Here is a 22621-nt window from a genome sequence, read left to right on the forward strand (position 1 = left end):
CATTTGGTTGATATTTATTGAGTATACGTATTGTGGCCTATTTCTCCTCTGTGGTAGACTTTATGGAAGCCATAAAAATGTGGAAGAGAATGTCTGTCCTCTGGGACTCTGTTACAGAGGAGGTAGAACCTTGATGAGGAAAGAGGGTCAGGGCATGTGCTGGCAGAAGAACAGGTAGGGGTTCTTCAGGAAAGGACTCCCTCAAAAGGGAACCTTGTATTTCAGTAGGCTATGGGTCAGACCACCTGCCCTCAGAATGAAAACATTATTCATTGGATGCCTGGTCTTTATTTTCCATCTCTGAAGTTATCTTTAAAATGTAAAGAGTTGTATCGATTCCCTTCCAGGGCTAATGAGAGAATGAGTTTTAAAAAATGCCTATGAAGCCTTTTGAGCTTCTTAGGATAAACAGGTACTACCTGGAGGCAAGCTGACCTTGTTGCAGGATGGTGCAGGTGCAGCTCCAGGAAAGGGCCTGGGCCTGTGGGGACCAGCTCTGTGCATTTGGGGAGCTTGTTGTGCTGTTGGAATGGCGAGCGTGAGAAGTGCAGTAGTCCTTGTGCTGTGTTTGCCCATCCTCTGTGGCAGCTCTGGGGAAGGGCTTTGGAGCCTGACTCTGACTTCACTCCTGAGCAGCTGAGCTGGGAGTATGAGAGCTGCCAAGGCCGCATCCCTAATCTCCCTTTGGAGAGTAGATCCAGACCAGGTTTCCCTGGTGGGTGACTCCTCTGTCTTGGCTCCAGTTTGATGGGCTGCCCCTGGAGGAGGAGGCGCTAGAGGGAGACGGGTCCCTGGAGAAGGAGCTTGCCATTGACAACATCATGGGGGAGAAGATTGAGATGATCGCTCCTGTGAACTCCCCTTCACTGGACTTCAATGACAATGAGGACATCCCCACTGAGCTCAGTGACTCTTCCGACACACACGATGAAGGTGGGCATTTGAAAACGTGTCTGGAGTGGCCCTTTCTCTATTTTGAAGGCCAAAAGGAGATCTCTATGTGGGGACTGGAGTTACTCTTTAGGTTGCTGGTGGAAAGATGGGAGCAGAGCTTCCTTAACAAAAGGTACCTGTGTTGTTAGTTTACATCCCTGTTTTCAGTCTTTTGCTGTAGGAGCCTCCCATAGATAATGCGTTGTTCTGTCATTTAGTCTTGTCACTAAATGTACCCCCTGTTGACATTGGCTTGCCTTGTGGCCCCGACCCTCACAGACATGCAAGGCTAGGCAATGTTTATAAGCCACAAGGAAGGCACCAGTCAGCTGCTCCCTGGAAATAATTAGATTTTAACAGAAACGTCCTCAAGATAGCTGCAAAACTTGTTAATGCAATTTTTGCAGCGTGGGGTATTTAGGCCCAGCTAGAAGAAAAGGTGTTGCTGGGTCAAATCGGGTTTGGAGACTCCCTTGTTTCTCTAATTTTTGTAAGCAAGTAGCTTCTAACTTCATTCCTGCATAGGATTAGCTTGTAGGACCACTCTTGGGAACATGCTGCTTCTTACCTTCCATGGAGAGAAGCCAAATTCTCAGCATTCATGAAATCGATTGATGGATTTCCTCCATTGAATGAGTGGTCTGTTACGACTAGTGAGCATATGAACATAGTGCTCACCTTCGGATCTGTGGACACCTCTCCCAGGGCCAACCTGCAGTGGCTTTCTAACTTTTGGTTGGTTTACCCACCCCCATCTAGAGTCCAGGGTTGGCACAAATGACTGCATGGGTTGGGTACTGCCCAATTCCGGGGTGCCTTTCACATAAACTAAGGTGTGAATACCCACTGTGCTGCGTTTGTGCAGTACCCATCTGTGCAGTCATAGGACTTGACCCTACAGGGTACTTCAGAGTTCTCTGGTTTCCTCAGGGTCCTAGGGGTGCCAGAAATGTCAGCCTCCTCCTGAGATCACATACCCACCCATGCAGGTGCAGTAATTAGGGACTGAGGGGTGCCAAGGGCTCGGGGGGAGCACTGAGGCTTTAGCAGCTCACCTGTATCCTCAGATGCATTCTCCTGTAGCAGCTGGAAAATTCAGATTACAGGTGAAATTCCCTGGCTGGCAATCTTCTGTATATGGACACAGTGATGTGCTGGGAGGGCTCTGCATCCCTGAGACTGAAGGAAGCTCCACTTTTGGAGCCTCCCACACCTTGCTCTGTGTGCCTCTCATTCTGGTTTGAATTCTTATGTTGCTGCATGATGAAGCTGTAATCTTTAAAAGGGGGAGTAGGTATTGACATCATGGTAGACATAGGCTGTCTTATGGAACTGTAGTTAGGGATCACAGCCTATTGGGCCAGCCCCAGCCTTAGCAGCAGTTCTGCACACTGATTCTTCCAGATTAGTCTCCGTTCCCTCGAACACACCTATGCTATGGGTTACAACTACAATTTGTTGTCAATTGGAGTTAACTTACAGACTCTCAAAACCCCACTCTTTGGGTTTAGGCAACTTCTAGAAGTAGTCATTTATCTGAATTTTAGTCTAAGATCAACTGAATTAGGGGGGTTTGAAAGTGTAAAAGCAAATTGTACATTCCCAAACACCTTGTAAAGAAGGAATGGGTAGTGTCAACTAAAGGAAATGGTGTGCATCCCAGCAAAAGAAAGAGACCGAAAGCAAAGTCATAAACCGTGCCCACGAGCTCAGCTGTCCTGCTCCGTGGCCTCTCCATACCCTTGGTGGCTGTGCCCATGTTAGCCAGAGACATAAGTGCTCTTGGAGGATGTCCCTGGGGCCCCCTGCCCCTCCTCTGTCACTGTCTACTTCCTGATCCTCTCTTCTATGCAGGGGAGGTTCAGGCCTTCTATGAGGACCTGAGTGGCCGGCAGTACGTGAATGAAGTCTTCAACTTCAGCGTGGACAAGCTCTATGACCTCCTCTTCACCAACTCGCCCTTCCAGCGGGATTTCATGGAGCAGCGGCGCTTCTCTGGTCCGTTCTGCTGGGACTGTACCCCCCATTCCTCCCTCTTCATCCTCACTTCTTCCCTCTCTACATTTGCTTCCTTCCGTTCCTTATTCCTCCTCCCACACACCCTCCTTCCCTCGGCCACGTCAGGGCCCAGACACCCTCTCTCCAGCCTTCTGTGGTGTGGGAGCTCCCTCAGGCGCTGTTGCCCTCCTTTTCACCAGCCCTGCAGCTTCACCCTTTCCCACTGCATACCAGGCACTCGATGCCACCCCTAAGACCTGCCCTGTCCCTGCCCTCACAGGGCTTATCGTCTAGTAAAGCACAGTGGCTCTCACTCGCTGGCAGCACCCACTCTATGCCATGCACATGACATTATCTCATTCAGACCTCACAGCTACCCTGTGTGTGGGCACCGATGAGGCTGCTGGAACTCAAACTGTTAGTGCTTGCCTGACCTCATGCAGCTAAGAAGGAGCTAGGCCGGGCCTCACATCTAGGATCTGGGGGTTTATGCTTTGACCCTCTGTGATTTTGCCTCCTCCTCTTCCCCCAAACTCTTCCCACAGCAGGGACCTCTAAGCATCCAGCTGTAACAAAGCATTTGGGCATCAGCGATCCTGTGTGCCAAGAGGAGAGGGCACGCTGAGGGCACTGGGAGATCATGGCTTAGAGGAGAGGACTTGTTCCCAAGGGACCCTAGGCCCTCGCCACAGTAACACCAGTGTTGCCAGCACCCCCGTAGGTGGCCCCAAGACCTCCTGTCCCAGTCCTAGGAATAATCAGCATTCTAGAGCCTTGTGTAGAATTTTGACAATGCTACAATGAGCCTCTTTCTGCTTCGGCTACTCCTCCTCTTCCCACCCTCTCCCCAGCCCTCAGGCTCCCATTGGCTTCCTTTTGCAGGCCAGGCAGTAGTAAGCACAGTCCAGAAGGTCACTTGGAGGGGAAACTCGGATTGGGGAGGGGGCTCTGCCCTCCCTTCCTCATTCCAGGGCTCTCCTCTACCCTTAGATATCATCTTTCATCCATGGAAAAAGGAGGAGAACGGAAACCAGAGCCGAGTGATTCTTTACACTATCACCCTTACCAACCCTCTGGCTCCCAAAACTGCCACTGTCAGGGAGACACAGGTGAGCAGAGCCGCGGATGCACAGAAGAGCGGGCTGGAAAATCCTGTGTTCTGTCTTGAAGGATTAAGGGCAGATGTCAGGAAGAAGTTTCAGGGTGCAAGTGTCATTTTGCCCCAAAGCAGTGGTGGCATCTTGCTTGTTTAGATGCTGCTGATTCCAGTGATTCTGGTTCTCCTGTTCAGAAGCTGTGGGGTGGGGTGGGCCTGGGGAGGCTGGAGAAGGTGCTTTTCCAAGCTCCTTGCTCGTCTTCAGTTTTGTCCAATGGACCTTTCCTGCCCACAGACCATGTACAAGGCGAGCCAGGAGAGTGAATGTTACGTGATAGATGCCGAAGTCCTCACCCACGACGTACCCTACCATGACTACTTCTACACAATCAATCGCTACACGCTCACCCGCGTGGCTCGGAACAAGAGCCGACTCAGGTGCGGTGTGTGGAAGGCCCAGTGCAGTCAGACGGGGGTCCTTACCTTAGAGAACATTCATTTGCTTCTGACAGGGAAGGAGGAGGTGGGGAGTGCTTGGCTGCTGACTCTCTATTCTACTTTCTCTCTGAAGCCTTGAGGCTCACCCACCACTCTGTTTGAGTTAATTATTCTCTCCACTCTGTACATCTTATTAGTAAAACTTGTGTAGCTACTGCTATTTATTGGTTGTCTATGGCTTATACAGTATAATGTAGGCGCTTTACCTACATTCACTGTAGTCTTTAGAATGACTCAAAGAGGTGGATTTATCTTCATTTTTCAGATAAAACTGAGTTTCGTGTAAGTTAAGGAACTTTGCCAAGAGTCATGTCTTTAGTAAGTACTGAAACCCAGATCTTAGAGTTGTAAACCTGTGCGCTGTCCACCATGCTGCTTGGATTGCCATTAGTGTTAGACAGTGAGCTCCACGAGGACAGGAATTCCATTCCAGCCACACTTTATTCCCAGCACCCAGCTGGGCCTGTACCTATCAGAGTCCAGAGAACACTGATTGAGTGAATAATTAGTTCTGGGCACTGTAATGTGCTTCCAAAGGAAGGAAGAAATTTAGACCCTGACATTTTAAGAAACTTGTAGTCTAATTGAAAAGGCAAGACACACACCCATTTGAAAATCATCAGACCGTTTACCTGTACCTTCGACCAAGTTCTTTTGGTTGTAAGGAGCCAAAAATTCACTGAGGTAGTTCAAATAAAAGTTTAGTAAAAGGTTACACAGAGATCTCTTGGGCTTCAAGAAGTGTGCATCAAGAAAGATCTTTGTGCTTCGTGCCTATATTCACACATTTTGGGAGGCTTAGGCAGGAGGATTGCTTGGGCCCAGGAGTTCAAGGCCAGCCTGGGCAATGTAGTGAGACCCTGTGTCTGCAAAAAAAATAAAAGTTCGCCAGGAGTGGTGGCATGTACTGTAGTCCCAGCTACTCGGGAGGCTGAGGTGGGAGGGTTGCTTAAGCCCAGGAATTCATGGCTGCAATGAGCTATGATTGCACAACTGCACTCCAGCCTGGGAGACAGAGTAAGACCCTATCTCTTAAAAAAGAGGGCCTGCATCTTTTTCATTCTCTTGGTAATTTTTAGGGGGTTGGGTGTTCTGTGCTTCCTCCTGAACATGTACTCCTCCTTCAGCCTTGCTTCTCTTCCTCCTTCCTTCTTTTTTTTCCCTTCCTTCTCTCTCCCTTCTGTTCTTATCCTTTCCTCCACAGTGCCTAGGTTTCTTAATTCTGGGTTCCTCAGAAGATCTTTCAATTGCATCTTTTCTCTGCAGCCATGCAGAGGTAGCTGGTTGACCTTGAACAGACCATTATAGGAAGGTGCCCATCCACGATGCAGTCAGCGGTTGTTGAGTTGGGGAGTGAGGTGTCTCCAAGTACAGGCATTCTCCCATTGGGACATGGGTGGAGGTGGCGTCCCTCAGGAGGGGGATGAGACTGGGCTGGGAGCCTTAGTCACAGGGTGGGATGGGGTGGGATGGATTAGCTGGGAGAATCTATTGACAGATGCAGATGAATCTAAGGGGGAGGCAAAGAGCAGGGCTGCTGCATAGGAGAGAAAAGAGCTGATAGTGCAGGGGGTATGGGCAGAAGTGCGACCAGCGACTGGGAGCGAGAATGCTTGGAAAAGAGCAAGAGCCGGCGAGGTCTGGGGTGCAGTGGAGAGGCAGGAGCCAGGGCTGGCAGCAGATGATACTTTTTTTTTTTCCCTCACTGTCTTCCCCAGGCTGGAGTGCAGTGGTGTGATCATGGCTCACTGCAGCCTCAACCTCAACCTCAATCTCCCGTTAGCTGGGACTACAGACATGACCCTGGCTAATTATTTTTATTTTTATTTTTGTAGAGATGGGGTCTCACTATGTTGCCCAGGGTGACTGATACTTTTAAAGGTTAAAGTGATAAAACCCCAGAACTTGACTTAGACTTAAAAGTCTCTGGAGAAGGAGAGAATGACCCTGATGAAAGGATGGGCCATCTTACTTTCTTTCAGTGTCAGTTTCTCAAAAGACTTGAACCTCAGGCAGAGCTTCCCCTTGCCGGGCAGGCAGGCTGCTGGGCCTTATGTGAGACCCCTGAGAGGAGGCAGTGTGCCATCATAAGAGAACTCTGGAGTCAGAACCCTAGTTGTTAGCCTTTGCTCTGCTTCAATATCCTACGGCTCAGTTTTCTTGTCTATAAAATGGGAATAAATCCACCAGCTCCACTGACTTCAGAGGGTGGTCATGGAGATCAGATGATGAGATGGATGTGGAAGGACCTTTTAACTTGTAAAGTTTAGTACAAATGTGAAGCGGCTTTGGCCTTAACTCCGAATTTCCCTTTTCCCAGCAGAGGCAGGTCCACCCAGGAAATGACTGATCTTGTGTCTGGCTTGCTCCTCAGGGTCTCCACAGAGCTGCGCTATCGAAAACAGCCCTGGGGGTTAGTGAAAACTTTCATCGAGAAGAACTTCTGGAGTGGGCTGGAGGACTACTTCCGCCATTTAGGTGAGCACTGCAATCCTTGCTGCTAGCTGGGCTGCAGAGATGGTAAACTGCACTGCGGCTGCCCACCATTCAGGGGAATGGTATTGAGAATAGAGGCAGAGACTGAAAGGTGAACTAGTTTCATGAGGTACCCATGCCTGCTCCAGAAGTGGACACCGAATTTGGCATGTATGTGGACATGTGCATTTTTCCAGACTGTGTCTAGGATGTTTAGGAGGTCATTGAGGGATCTATAAAACACCCCTCACCCCAAAAGGAACCACAGACCTAGTGACATAGGTGGCTCTGTGACGAGAAGTATTTGTAAAAATGCCTGTGATTGCATCTATTTAAGAAGTGTATGCCCCAGATTGTATACATGAGGGTGCAGGTATTGGGAACATATGGTTCCTTGCAATGTTGAACAACCCCAGAAGAAGGGTTTGACTGGGGCTGGGTCCCAGAAGTACCTCCTGAGGCTCATGGGCATCCCTGAGGGTCATCAACCCACCCAACCAACTTCCCAGTATACAGAATAGGAAAATGGTTCTACAGAGAGTTGCATTGGAGGGCTGAAGGTGGCCTCTCCTGTGGCCCTTTTGTCTCTGATAGAGAGTGAGCTGGCCAAAACGGAGAGCACTTATTTGGCTGAGATGCACAGACAATCTCCCAAAGAGAAGGCCAGCAAGACTACGACGGTGCGGAGGAGGAAGCGTCCCCATGCCCACCTGCGAGTCCCTCACCTGGAAGAGGTGATGAGCCCGGTCACCACGCCCACAGATGAGGATGTGGGCCACAGGATCAAACATGTGGCAGGTGTGTGTCAGGTGGGGACAGGTCGGGTGGACTGAGCTTTGGGCTGGAGCTGCATGCCCACACCAAGGCACACACATGCACACTCATTTTGCACCTTGGGTATAATTTGTATATAATTTGAACATAAGTCACTAAATCTGAGGCTCCCAATGCTCTGTTTCTCTTTGCTCTTTAAGTTCCTCAGCCCCAGCTGAACCCATATGTGTGCTCTAATTAACAAAAGCTGCCTTAGTGTTTATGCGTTCGTGTTGGCCCTAGTTCCATGGCTACCTGCACAGGCTCAAGTATGAAGCTTCCAAGTTCTTGGGAAATACACCAAGGAGATCCCACAGCTCGGACCACAGAGATTACCTCATTTCACGAAGATCAGGGCATCCAAGACAGTCCCCCTTCACTTCACCCCCATGGGCTCCTTAATATTTCTTCCTCTTCCCACCTAGCCATTCACATCCTTGTCTTTGCTGAATCCTGGAAACCTGGGACTCTAAGGGGCCTTAGAGACCAACTGATTTAGCTGGATACGGACAGCAGAGGCAGAAGAAGAGGGGAGAGTGGGGGGAGAGTGCCAGCCTTCTGCATGCCCCCTAGCTTCACCCCTAGCACTTCCATGTTACGTGTTTTGCATTTAAGATTTCTGACTGACATTGCATTTGAGTAAACTGACTCTCAGAGAGCTTACATGACTTGTCCACCATCATGTAGCTTACTAGGAATAGATCCAGAGCCAGAAGCCAGCCGTCTTTAGTCCTAGCCCAGTGCCACATCCCCTCCCATAGCTGAAGATCCCTTTGTCCTGGGCCTGTATATCCTAGCTACATGAGCCTGTTGATTTTCGCATTTGTTCAATGATGACCTGACCCAACCCATGACCTTGCCCTTGAGGATTTTACCTTCTCCTCTTAAAGAGCTGGCAGTCGTTGCTATCACAGTGTCATGGACATTTTTCCATCAGTCTCTGATGTTTGCTGTTTGACCAGTGTCCCTGCCAGCAGTTGTTGGACTTGTGGGTCACCATGGTGATGGTCTCTTTAATTCTCCCCACAGGTTCCACGCAGACACGGCATATCCCCGAGGACACCCCCAACGGTTTCCACCTGCAGAGCGTGTCCAAGCTGCTGCTGGTTATCAGCTGTGTGTAAGGGACTCTAGGTTCTCCTATCCTGCCCTCACCGCCTTCCCTTTCCAGCCTGGTGCCCCAGCCCTCGTCTCTTGAAGCATCTGAGCACCCTTACTGTTTGCCCTGGATTTCGCTTTGTCCTCTAGTCTTCTGTGTCTGGATTGGTTGCTCTGCCTGTTGCTTACCTCTTTGCTTCTTTTTCTCTGCTTTGTTCCGCATTTACTGTATGCTAGGCCTTCAGAAGAAAATGCTTCATGCAGCATCCATACCCTTCAGGGTTTCAGTTTCAAGTGGGTGAGAGAGACAGAACGTTTGAAATTCCTGCACAGATGGTTAAATGCTAACAGAGAAATGCTAGAGGGCATTTTCGGAGTTCATTCCTTCATTAGATGTTCTGAGTGTCTGCTCTGTGCCAGGCACTGGAACTGTGCACTCATGGAGCCCACACGTTGGCAGGATAGCCAGACAAAATCAATGCCTACAATACAAGAAAAGTGGATGCTTATTTTAATGTAGACTATTTATAATAATTGCTATGACATTATAAAACAGTAGGCTCAGTAACTTGCATAGAAAAATGCTATGCTGGCTGGGCGCGGTGGCTCACGCCTGTAATCTCAGCACTTTGGGAGGCCAAGGCAGGCGGATCCTGAGGTCAGGAGATCGAGAGCATCCTGGCTAACATTGTGAAACCCCGTCTCTACTAAAACTACAAATATTAGCCAGGCGTGGTGGCAGGCGCCCGTAGTCCCAGCTACTCGGGAGGCTGAGGTAGGGAAGGAAGATGAACTACTGATTCGAGGGACCGTACATGGTTGTGTCATTCACAGACATCTGGAATTTAGCAAAGCATTTCCAAAGAAGACATTAACAGTTCCAGGTATGTCTCAGGTGCCATAGGTTATCCAGGAAGAGGTGACAGATTTGTGCTGATGTGGTCCTGGAGCTCAGATGACAGGTGTAGGCTGCAGTCACTGCTTAATTATCCATAGCATTACAGCCATGGTGTGAATGAAAGCATCCATAGAGAGTATAGTGTGTGACAAAGAAGACAAGGTCTAGGACTGTCCTGGGGACCACTTACAGGAGGGAAAGCTATGAGGAACGTAAGGTAGACTCTTTCACCAACTTTAATATGTCAGATAAAAGTAGATGCAAAATTCTTCTGATGACAGCATAAGAAACGAAGATATTTTTACAAAATTAAAAACAAAAGTAACTGTTGGCTGGGCGCGGTGGCTCACACCTGTAATCCCAGCACTTTGGGAGGCTGAGGCAGGCGGATCATGAGGTCAGGAGATCGAGACCATCCCGGCTAACACGGTGAAATCCCATCTGTACTAAAAATACAAATATTAGCTGGGCATGATGGCGGGTGCCTGTAGTCCCAGCTACTTGGGAGGCTGAGGCTGGAGAATGGCGTGAACCTGGGAGGCGGAGTTTGCAGTGAGCCGAGATTGCGCCACTGCACTCCAGCCTGGGCGAAAGAGTGAGACTCCATCTCAATAAATAAATAAATAAATAAATAAATAAATAAATAAAAGTAACTGTAAAGCTAGTAAAAGTCACACTTAGCAACATCAATTTAATGTGATTCATGCCATTGTTCTGTTAAATTAAATCTCTTGTATTGGATTTTGGTTTGTAGAGCACTGTAACCTCAGGTTAGTTTTGTGTTTAAGCTCTTTCTGCATTTTGACTTTAAGTAGAGAAGGCCTCCACTCCTGAGCAAATTGTATAGCATGTTATTAACTAACTTTTGGGTTTTGTAAGTTTAGAATGATCAGACTCTCTAATTCAATGCTACAGGATCCAGGCCGAGTGTCTGCCGACAGCCTACACGTGGGACGGGCTGACACAGCACAGCTTGCCCTGTGTCTGGCAGGCTCTTGCCCCCACATGCCTGCTACAGTGTGACTCAGCCACCTCCTTTCTCTGTTTCGACAACTGTGCAGCCTTCACTTAGACAGCACACAGGGGTATCCCTTGATCTTCACTTAGCACAGACAGGATTGCAAACATAAACCCAAATGCAGGCACCAAGATCATGAGCAGGCTGTGCCGAAGAGGCGGGTGTTCAGGTGACCCAGTATGTGCTGATAAAATTAAAGACCATGGGCTGGGAGCGGTGGCTCACACCTGTAATCCCAGCACTTTGGGAGGCCAAGGCGGGCGGATCACGAGGTCAGGAGATCGAGACCGTCCTGGCTAACACGGTGTCTCTATTACAAATACAAAAATACACGGCATCTCTACTACAAATACAAAAAAAATTAGCCAGGCGTGGTGGCAGGTGCCTGTAGTCCCAGCTACTTGGGAGGCTGAGGCAGGAGAATGGCGTGAACCCGGGAGGCGGAGCTTGCAGTGAGCCGAGATCGCGCCACTGCACTCCAGCCTGGGTGACTGAGTGAGACTCAGTCTCAAAAAAAATAAAAAATAAAAAAAATAAAAATAAAGACCGTGGCATTGAAATTCAACACAAAAGTTTTAAAGGCCTTGTGGACAACTCAGAGAGGCCTGAGAACACAGCAGCCCCAGAAATTTGTGGCTGTCAGTTTAAGGAAGACTACGTTCCACAGTACCAGAAGCACGGATGAGAAACACAGTACCACTTGCACAGGCATATGCTTTGAAAAGCCTAAGGCATAGCATAAGCTTTTCTTTCTTTGCTGGTCTTTTATCCATCTCTCTTTTATCTGTTTTTCTTTCTTTTCTTTCCTTTTTTTTTTTTTTTTTTTTGAGACAGGTTCTCACTCTGTTGCCCAGGCTGGAATGCAGTAGCATGATCTCAGCTCACTCCAACTTCCACTTCCCGGGCTCAAGCAATCCTGCTGCCTCAGCTTCCCTGGTAGCTGGGACCACAGGTGCATGTCACCACACCCGACTAATTTTTAAAAATATTTTTTTGTAGAGATGGGGTTTTGCTATGTTGCCCAGGCTGGTTTTGAACTCCCCAGCTGAAGCAATCCACCCACCTTGGCCTCCCAAAGTGCTGGGATTACAGACGTGAGCCACCATGCCCGGCCTATCTTCTCGTTTTTTGTCATCTTCTCTTTTCTTATGTGTGTCTACATCTCCCCCGTTAATGATAAGAACTACCCTTTGTGTAGGGCCTACAGTGTGCCAGGATATTTTACAATACATTCCCTTTCATCTACAGAACAACCCCAGTGGGATAGGTATTACTGTCCCTAGGTTGGAGAAGCTAGAAAACTTGATCAAAAGTTAAGAGATTTTTTAAGTGGTGAGCCAGGGTTTGCATCCAGTTTTGTGTGTCTCTGGATCCTCTCTACCCACGATGATGTCTTCATCTCTTCATCCTATGAGCTTGGTATACGGTGATGATTAGGCAGCCAGTGAGGCTGAGAGAAGGAGAGAATTTCTGCAGTCTCTCTATGACTCCTCATTCCCCACGGCCCCTCCAGCCCCTGGATGATCCTTGCCTCCCCTGTCTCTTACCAGTTCTGACCCAGACTCTGGGAAACCTCAGCCTGTCTCCATGATCCCTGCCAGCTGGTATCAGGTTGAGGCAGGGAACTTTGCAGCTTGCAGGAAGTTCTGCTAACATCTGTAAGAGGTATCATTGGCAGAGCTAGGGACCCACTGGAATTCCTCCTTCAGTCTCACCCTTCAGTTATGTCCTAAGGTTGGGTTGGTAGAGGGAATCTTTTCTCAATTTAGCACCCGTGAAATACTAAGAGTCTGTCTGTTGTTTTCTCATGCCCTGTCCTTGCTGGGTCTTCTCATCCATTGTGTCTTTGCTTCTAGTATTTTTTTCTCATATACTCTAACTCGCTCCCAGGTTGATTTTCAGTGCAGTTTTCCCCTTCCCCACACTTGCCTGTTTCTAACCTCTGCCTCCTCCCCATTTTTCTTCCTTGCTCCCATTAGGATCTGTTTCAGGTACTGGCTCTATGATTACTCCTTTACCCCCTCATCTCTTTTCCTTCCCACCATACCTCTCTTCCCCCAGGTGCCCAGGTTCTGGGTGCCTGTGCATCTCTCCTTTCTAGTACCTTCATCCCATGCCCCTCTCCATGGCTCTTCCCTGTATCCTGGCCTGTCCAGATTAGGTTGCTTCTCTCTCTCTCCCCCTTGCTGCGTCCCTCCAGCTCACTCACTCACTGCAATGCTTTGGATGGCCCACTGGTCAGGGACAGCAGCCTCTGGGATGGGGGATGTCCTAGGTTCAGGTGACATCTCACTGCTGATGTTTTTTTCCCCATGTCTCCTTCCTAGTCTGGTGCTGCTGGTCATCCTTAACATGATGCTCTTCTACAAACTCTGGATGTTGGAATACACCACGCAGACCCTCACTGCCTGGCAGGGTCTAAGGCTCCAAGAAAGGTAATCCTGGCCTCGTCCCCTCACCTCCACCTTCATCCCACCTGTCTCCCAGTCTCCTTGGGACTGCCTCACTGCCCTTCCCCATCCCTCTGGGATGAGCCCACAGGGAAACTCAGAATCTCTCCCTATAGTTTCAGCCCACTTCTGATCTGGGGCACAGGGCAACCGGGGGCAGTGAGCAGAGGACAAAGCACTCTGATGTGACTCTCTGTCCTTTAGGGGTCTGGGAGCCCAGGACAGTTCGCTGAGCATAACTCCAGCTGCTGGGGTACCCCTTCTTCTACCCCACAGGTTACCCCAGTCTCAGACAGAATGGGCCCAGCTCTTAGAGTCCCAACAAAAGTACCACGATACTGAGCTCCAAAAATGGAGGGAGATCATCAAATCCTCAGTGATGCTCCTTGACCAGGTGAGATGCCCCACCTTCTCTGCTTGCCCTGGTCTTTGGGAGTGGGGACTCCTTCCCTTATGCTGTGAGAAAGATCCTTGTCTCTATCACCACCCTCCAGACTTCTCCCTCCAATTCATTCTTCCTGCAGGCCATGCATTGTTCTAAATGGAAAGCCTTCCTTAAGTGGGCTGCTAGAAATGCAGGTATATTCTAAAAAAGAAGAACAATAAAATGACCCACTGAATTTGCACCAGGAAAGCTGTAGGTTAGGTAGAAGGAGAACTCTTTTTATTTTTATTTTTGGTAACCCATAACCATCTGACAGGCATTTAAACAGAGAACCCCCTCAACCCTTTTACAGAGATTTGTCTTCCCAGAGGGCATGTCTTTGAGTTTTTTCAAATGTTTACCACCCCCTCCTTTGACAGTCAGTGACACTGCACTGATAGTCTGGGAAGATGGCTGTACTTTGTCTTCTTTTCATAGCATCATCTTTGTCGTACAGTTTGCCTGTATCCCCCCGCCCGCAAAACTAGATCAACTATTTAGGCAAATCATCCTGAGGCAAAATCAATAATTAGCTTAGTTTCCTTGGGGGAGGGAGCTTCCTGCTTCCCCAGAATAGTTTAGTATCTTATGAAATATGCCTCCATGTGGTTGCCTAGAGAGCAGGAATCTGCCTTTGCTGTGCAAGAGAATTAGAAAATAATAGACTCAGGATTTATCCTGCTACATGACAACTTCTCTCCCTAAAGAGTTGCCTTTCTGACGTTTTGTGACCAGCCAGAGATGGCATCCCAGCCTTGCCACTAACTAATTTTGTGACCGTGAGCAAGGGACCTTGAGCTTCCGTTTCTTCATTTATAAAATAGGAATTGTAATCATAGCTTCACGGAACTGTCATCAGGATTTGATGGCATGTGGGTGGTGCTCATTAATATTAAACCTTATTTCCTTGCGTTGTTTGGTCTTAGCTCTAAGTAAGGTAAAAGAGGCCGGGCATGGTGGGTCACGCCTATAATCCCAGCGCTTTGAGAGGCTGAAGAGGGCAGATCACTTGAGTTTGAGACCAGCCTGGCCAACATGGCGAAACCCTGTCTCTACTCAAAATATAAAAATTAGCCAGGCATGGTGGCGCACGTCTGTAATCCCAGCTACTTGGGAGGCTAAGGCAGGAGAATTGCTTGAACCTGGGAGGCGGAGGTTTCAGTGAGCTGAGATAGCGCCACTGCACTCCAGCCTGGGCAACAGAGCGAGACTTCATCTCCAAAAAAAAAAAAAAAGAAAAAAAAAAAAAGGGAAAAGAATCTTAATGCAGCTATCAGGACCCAGTTGGATGTGTTTAGCTTTGTCATCACACTTAAGGAGGGCATTTTTTTTTTTAAACCAAAAGGGGACAAAAAGCTTAGTGAGGAGTTTAGAAGCCTTACCCTTTCAAGAAGGGTTGATGGAATTGAAGACAAACCCAGGAGAAGGGAACAGGAGGGTGAGGAGAACAGGGTGGCCTTCAGACACCCAGGCCAACAGGTGTCAAGGGTTAGACTTACTGGAAAACCCCAGAGTGCTGAACTTGGGCTAGAAGTTTAAGAAAGTAATTTTTCTTCATCATCAAATGCAAACAACCTGTGGCTAATGCTGTCCAGCAATGCAACAGGCTACTGTAGAGAACTGAGATTCCACCACTGAAAGTGTTCAAGGGGTAACTAGATGATGATGGATAAAGAACTTATAGATTAAATTGGGGCAGTTGGACTGGATGACCCAGGGGTCTCTTCCAACTCTAGAATTCTATTTCAGAATGGGGCCCGTTAACTTGAGGGTCAGGGCTGTCAGATCTATAGCCTAGTGGACTCTACCCTACAAGTATTAAGAGAGTTGTTTTGTTTCAATCCCTTTAAAAGTAACTTTTAAAATAACAGAATGGCCCCCTCCTCTGTTTTGAGCAGAAGATATAAATGAACCAGAGAGAAGAAAGTGGTAGATTAAGCAGAGAGACCAGACTTTCCCCAAATCCGTAACCATTTGCCCCAGAAATGTTGTCTTATGTTGTAACACAGCAGTTTACCCAGAGACAGTATGTAAATATGTGAATATTTAAATATGTGGTGGTATGATGGGCCATTTTACAATTCTCCTGCCAGGCTTCATTCTAGTCTCCCATTTAGACTGCAGTCTATGACCTGAAAATGTTAATTTGCTGATATGGATACCAACTAGGAACCTACTCAGTTCTGTGCATGGTGCCCCTGGGTGCACAAGAGAAGGATTAGACACAGTTCCAGTCCTAGGAAACATGAAACCAAGCAACGAAAGATGACTGCAGTCCAGAGCCCGAGTGTGCTGTGTGAGAGACCATGAAAGAGAGGGATGCCTGGGAGCTGGAGAAAGTTTCGATTTGTTCTGAGCCTTAGCAGATGGGTGAGATTGGAATCGGCAAGAGCACAAAGATTCCCGGGCGGGGTGAACAATGTGGCTCAATGTACAAAGACAGGCTTGTGGTATATTAAGGATCATCAGGGAAACCAGACGAAACAAGTAGATCAAGTCAGTGACAGCCTGAGAGGCTCTTGGTAGCAGTTGAACACTTCAAGAGCATTCTTGATTAGCACTGAACCCCAGTAAGCCCTACCCAAGGGCTTCCCTGTGCTAGATTGTCTGTCTCCTTTCTTTCTTTCTTTCCTTTTTCCTCTCTTTTTTTCTTTTCTTTCTCTCTCCCTCTCCCTTTCCCTCTCTGTCTCTCTTTTTTTTTAAAGGCAGGGTCTTGCTCTGTTGCCCAGGCTGGAGTGCAGTGGTGTAGTCGTAGTTCACTGCAGTTGCAAGCTCCCAGGTTCAAACCATCCTCCCACCCCAGCCTCCTGAGTAGTTAGGACTCCAGGTGCATATCACAAGGCCTGGCTATAATTTTTAAACTTTTTATAGAGATGGGGTCTCTCTATGTTGCCCAGGTTGGTCAGAAACTCCCGGCCTCAACTGATCCTCCCACCTCTGCCTCCCAAAGTGCTGGGATTACAGGTGTGAGTCACTGCGTCCAGCCTGACTGTCCCCTTTCTGTCTGAAACAGTGTGCACTGAGAACCACCCTTGCTTTAGGTGCCCGACTCTTTTCAGCCCCATGGTGTGTTTGGAGGCCTGCCCTCAGCGGGTGTGGGGGGAGGGCTGCTCGGTGGAGAATCCCACTGAAAGCGCAGACCCAGGCCTGGGGTGGGGTTTTCTGTCTTGCAGATGAAGGACTCGCTCATCAACCTTCAGAACGGCATCAGGTCCCGCGACTACACGTCGGAAAGTGAAGAAAAGAGGAATCGCTATCATTGACAAGGCAGGAACAGGGTGGCTGCAAGAGGCCTGTGCAATACATGTACATAGACCATATAAATATATATATATAAATATATATATATACAGAATATAAATATATATATTATATACAGATTTTAAAAAAGAGATAATGCCTATGTACCAGGGAGAAGGAGCGGGCCCTCCCGCCCCCTGTGCTGGCCGGAGCAGCGTTTTCCTATGGTGGAGCAGCTGAGGAGGGCAGGAACCGCCTCTCAGCACCGACCTCCCCTGATCTCACTCCTCCCACCCTCTGTTCCCCACCCCTTCCCTTGCTGGCCATTCTTGGCTTTTAGAAGGGAAATGTTGAGCCAAAGTTATGCCTGTGAGGACCCTAGGGTCTCAAAAAGAAGTCTCAAGACGGCATTGCTTAAGGTGCTTCGTTCCCTAATCCCCTTTTGATTTGTTTCCAAAATAAAAGAGAATCTTTTCTTCCCTACCCCAGGCTTTCCCAGGCATTCTCTTGGGAACACAGAAGCATCAAGGGAGCCCAGCCTAAATTCTTAGGGTTGGCCACCCACTTGTTCTGGACCGTACTGAGCGTCAGATGGAGAGGATGCCTGGAAAGCTGCATTGTGGGGTGGCAGGCTCCCAAGACTCGTGTTCTGAAGCATAATCTCCTCCATCACCCCTGCACCTTCCTCCGACCTGTGTAGGGTGTGGACCCAGTAAGGGCTGGGAATTTCTTACTTTCCCACCCGCTTTCTCTCTGGTCTTCTCCCAGGCTGGATCTGGGCGAAGTGTCACTTTTTAGTGCCTAAAGTCCTATTGTTTCTCTGTGCCCTAAGAGCACATTGTTTATTAGCCAGGGTGGAGCATTTTTGACCTTATTAAACCTCTTTTAGTGCTTCTAAGCAAGTCAGGTCTGTGGCTCTGAGGCCTTCACTTAGAGCTGTCAGTGTGATTTCCAGGATGAGTCAGGGTGTGCTGGGCCCTCCAGGATTTGAGAGAAGGAGAGAAGGCCCTCGCCACATCCGGGGTGCAGGGTCTACCCGCAGAACACTGTGAGTGGTGAGCACCAAGATGGGTTGCCGGCATCATTTGCTCTTAGAACGAACCAATATTAGCCGATGGAGACAACTGTCTGAGACAGTTTGCACATAGAAAAAGCATCTAGGCCATTGGAGGGAAGGATTTGGCAAAAGTGCATGTGTTTGGGCAGGAAGAGGCCAAGTGAAATATGCCCTAAGGGAGCCATTCCAAATCCTGAGTTTCTCAGACTTGGGAATGGGGGTTCTGGCGGGGGATGGAGTACAGATCCTGCTCTGGTCTCTGGCCCCACAGAGGTGTAAGATCATTAAGGAGTAGAAGGCACTAGCTTCAAAGAGTGAGACATTCAGGGCCTTTTCAGCATTGGCCCACTAGCACCGTGCATTTATCTGAATTCACGGGGCCCTCTGGGCACATTCATCATCCCTCATACACTAACTACTGTTTCTTCATGTAATGACCAAAAGAGTCCCACCAGCTCTAGGCAGAGCTTGTGGAGATTCATGAAAGAGTCACAGTCAATTTGGCAAGCAGAGCTCTTCAGTCTTGCTTGTTCTTCTCCTGGGCTTCTTGACGCAGGGGCAGAAGGAACCCCAGATGTCCCAGATGTCCCAGAACATCAGCCCAAAAGACAGAAGATTTTATCACTCATCTACCCCAAAGATAAAGTTGCATTTTTCTCTTAGAATGGCCTTTAATTCCCTGTGGCAATTACAGTTTTTGACTTTTCTATGTGAGAATAAGGCCTTGGTATTTCCCTAAGGGCAGGATCAGAAAACAGGAAGGTCCATGCCCAGGTCATCCTCCAAGGGAGGAGGGTGAGGAGGCTCTAGGTCGTCAGCTAGAGTGGATATTCCTCCCCTAGAAGAGGAGATGGGAGGAAATGCAGTTTCACGTAATCCCTGTGAAGAGTGCCTATGCCCACAGCCCAGTGGGTCCTTGTTCAGTTCTTGTCCAGGACTTTGGGTGAGGGACACTGGTAGGGATCAAGGCTCATGGGCTCTGAGCCAAAGAAGGAGGCATGGTGCAGACTGCTGGAAATCTCCCCCTTGGCACAGCCAGAAGCCAAAACTATTCCCAGAAAGTTTTGAATGCAAAAACTGTAGATTCCTGAATTTATTCCATACATAATTATTTCCTTAAGTTATTTAATTATTAAAGGTGCCATGGTGGGACCTTTGGGATGACTTAAAAAGGGTTCTTTGTTGGGAGTCAAGTGACAGAGCAGACCTGGCTGCAGGGAGTTGTTCTGCTTCTGCTTTACCTCTCAGGACCATTCCCAGGAGGAAAAGGTGGCAGAGAGGGTAGTACTGAGTATGTCAGAAGAACCTTCCTGGTTTTTTAGCGATTTGAACCCACTAGACAATGCGTGCACATAGGGAATGTCCTTTAACAATCATGGATCTCTTGTAGGCTGTCTGTGTTACAATAATTTTTTGACTATCATACCAGGAGAAAACCAACAACTCTATTCATTCCCAGACAAAATCTCTTCCCCCTCAGTCAATAGCTTATGAAAGAGATCTTAACTCACCCTTGCAGATAAGTCTGGGAGTGAAACAAATAAATAGCATTGTATTCCTGGCCATTTGCCTGGCTAGTTGCTGTCTACAAGGGAGCATCAAAACATCACTACTTCTTATGTAACTTCTTCCAGCCAGTGCTTTTTTTGTTTGTTTTAGTTTACTGGGGACACACAGAAGTCTTTCTGTAATGACTTATGTGGTAAAATGTTTGAGAGTTTGCACTCAATTTTAAAGAATTTGCAGTTTCTAACAACAGCTATAGGATCTAAAGTTCCATTACAGCTTACTGTGAAAGAATTGACAAGACTGGCCTCAGACAAGCTAATCATGGGGGTGACTCTCTCCCTTCCTCATCCACCTCTTTGGGGACAAGAGGATTACATCTCAGGCCAGCAAGAGCAGCTGCTTGAAGCTCTGTATAAGAGCACTGCACTGATGGTTTGGAGACCTGGGCCTGGGTCCTGACTTTTCCATTGACTAAGCTCTGTGGCCTTGGGCAAGTCATTCCGCCTCTCTGAGCTTCAGTATCCTCCTATCACAGGAGGGAGTTGGGCTAGATCATCTTTAAGGTAGGTTCTAGCTTTGACATCATCTTGGGGGTTAGGCCAGAGGCTGGGAAGACAGGATGGACTTTCTCAGTTGCTCTGCCAGGAGGGAACAAGCCCAGAGGCTGAAGCTTCCCAGTATTTAGAGGTGTGGTAGGGCAGTGTCTGCATTCCCAGGAGACCCAGGGTGGCTAAAATTTATTCTTTAGGTGGCTAGGAGGGCTAGGGAGGCCCAGTGGATGAGAGAGAGAGAGACAGATCGAGCTGATGTATTGCTCAGTATTCACCTAGAAGAGTTTCTTCCTTCCTTGGCCTAGTTTGTGAAGGGATCTTCCTTTGGACTTTCTCTAAGTTGGGAGAAGAACATTCTTTTCAATGGAGCTCATCTTCTATCTCTAGGTGCTGTGAAGCCTTTCATCTGTCCGTCCTTCCTCCTTATTGGTAGAAGAAACAGTGGAGAGTAGTCACTTCTGGTTCTAGCATTTCTCTTTTGTTTAGATAGGGTTTGGATTTAGTATGAAGCTTTGGCTAAAACCCTTGGGTTTGCCTTAGAGCACTGACACTAAGAACCTGGAATGACATGAGGAGGACAAAGAGAGCTCAAGAGGAATGCTTTGTGAGAAGTAGATTCTCTCCCTGCTTCCCACCCAAACTTGAACTATACCTATTACATTTCCAGGCAGCATCCCTAGGATGAGGTCCTGGAGAAAAGACTAGGGGAAGTATCTTTCTGGATGCTTGTGGTCCCAGAAGGGTACTTTCTGTGCCATACCATGCCACTTCTTTAAGCTCTGCAGGGCAGCCAAAGCCAGCCCTTTTCTCTTACTGCCCCCAGGAGAAATAGCACTCTTCTTCTTTCCCCCAAATGGCAGGGCTCTGGTCTCCCTACACCTCATACCCTGCCTGCCTCCTCCAGGAGGAATCTCCGGGGCCCCTTTCTGACTCTCCCCACCCTCACCACTTGTCTCTAGGCTATGAGACAATCATCCCATTCACCACTTGACATCCTTGACTTTCATTCCCCCAACCTCCAGCAGGTTGGCCCCAATCCCCTTCACCTCTGTGTTTTCTTCCAGAAGATGCATTTTGGGTCTGAGAGGAGCATTTTCCTGGAAGGCCATCTTTTAAGGCCCCTGCTTGCTGTCATAGTGCGGAGCAGGAATTTGCACACTGTTTAGACAGCTCCCTTCCCACTTCTCTGCCCAGCCTTGTTACCTCACTTCTGCTCTGGCCATGGCTGTGAAGGGTCCAGCCAGCTCCCTGTTTTGATGTTCTGTGCAATGGCTCCGGGGTCTTGTGACTGGAGATCCTCAGCAGGCCCTGGAGCTGGGACTGGAGTCTTGGCAGCTGATGAGCAGCACCTTGCTGGCCAGGAGGAGCTGATGCTGGACGATCTCCCCAACATCTGAAGGCTTAAAGAACATCGTCATTCTTCAGCCCTCCTTGCTTCTCTCAATACAATAAGACACTGCAGAAGCAAAAGGGTGGCCTCTGCTCCAGTCAAGGCAGCTGGCTCTGTCTGGGGCGTCGGCCTGGGGCTTGGGTGCCACGTGCTGAGATTGCATAGTCAAAACAGCCATTTTTGCCAACAATAGCTTGTGGCTCCTCACATTTCCTACCCTGCACTCAAGGGCCAGACCACTCTCTGCATGGACCAGACCATCTTCCCAAACCCATGGTGCTTTTTCCCCAACTCAACCTAGACTTCAAGGTGAGGAGGGATGGGTCAGAGGCCATAGTGGCCCCTGGATAATCCTGACATGGGGTGGAGTGGGGTGAGGCAGAGGGAGCAGCCCCAACACCTGCACTGGGCCATCTATGGGAAAGAACACGGGTCGAGTGCAGTCGAGTTGTCTGGCCACCCGTATTTGGATCTATAACTGTACTTTGCCTGGCGCTGTGCGCAAGGTCAGAAAACTTACTGCTAGTACCTAGAAACACACAAGGCTGCCCAGCCAAATCTTAATGTAAAGTAGCTAGAGCCATGGAAGTACAGTATGAATTAAAAAGAAAAAAGTATTGAACTACAATAATAAATGGTGTGCGTGTTTATTGCTTGATTTATGAATGCTCATCACCTCAGATGTTTCTGGTCTTCCCAAGTAGGCTCACAGCAAGTCCTGAAGGCATGTGTTTGTAGGCACGCTTGTACACACACACACACACACACACACACACACACACACGCACGCACACACGCAGCCATCCACCTTCTCACAGGAGGAAGGGAGGCCGCCTGATCAACTGGAATGGATAAGTTTTGGAGTCAGACCTGAGTACAAAGTACAGCATCCCTGTTTACCAACTGTGTGGCCTTATGCCCCATCTGTCACTCCAAGCCTCAGTGTTTTAGAGAGAATACATTTAAAAAACACATCATTCTTAGTATGAAAGCTGGTATTACACTAAAATATTTTGTTTTGAGACGGTCTCACTGTCACCCAGGCTGGAGGTAGTGGTGCATTCACGGCCCACTGCAGCCTTGATCTCCTGAGTTCAAGTGTTCCTTCCACCTCAGCCTCCTGAGTAGTTGGGCCTACAGGCACACACCACCATGCCAGGCTATATATTTTTT

General features: G+C 48.5%; 1 protein-coding gene across 20 annotated transcripts in view; it reads left to right on the plus strand.

The window, feature by feature from the left end:
• The window catches only part of GRAMD1B (GRAM domain containing 1B), a 273173-nt gene extending 251090 nt beyond the window's left edge, over positions 1-22083 (plus strand). For 15 of the 20 annotated variants that reach the window (XM_055273542.2, XM_063636593.1, XM_055273551.2 and 12 more), the window contains 9 exons: positions 744-933; positions 2788-2931; positions 3922-4040; positions 4323-4465; positions 6900-7003; positions 7595-7798; positions 8843-8933; positions 13155-13262; positions 13554-16834. In XM_055273542.2, coding sequence (XP_055129517.1) covers positions 744-933; positions 2788-2931; positions 3922-4040; positions 4323-4465; positions 6900-7003; positions 7595-7798; positions 8843-8933; positions 13155-13262; positions 13554-13818 — 1368 coding nt within the window. In that variant the 3' untranslated portion in view covers positions 13819-16834. The other 5 variants (XM_055273544.2, XM_055273548.2, XM_055273546.2 and 2 more) reach the window with 3 other exon arrangements.
• The last annotated feature ends 538 nt before the right edge of the window (positions 22084-22621 follow it).

The sequence above is a fragment of the Symphalangus syndactylus genome, chromosome 3 (assembly GCF_028878055.3).
Source record: "Symphalangus syndactylus isolate Jambi chromosome 3, NHGRI_mSymSyn1-v2.1_pri, whole genome shotgun sequence".
In the NCBI taxonomy this organism is placed as follows: domain Eukaryota; kingdom Metazoa; phylum Chordata; class Mammalia; order Primates; family Hylobatidae; genus Symphalangus; species Symphalangus syndactylus.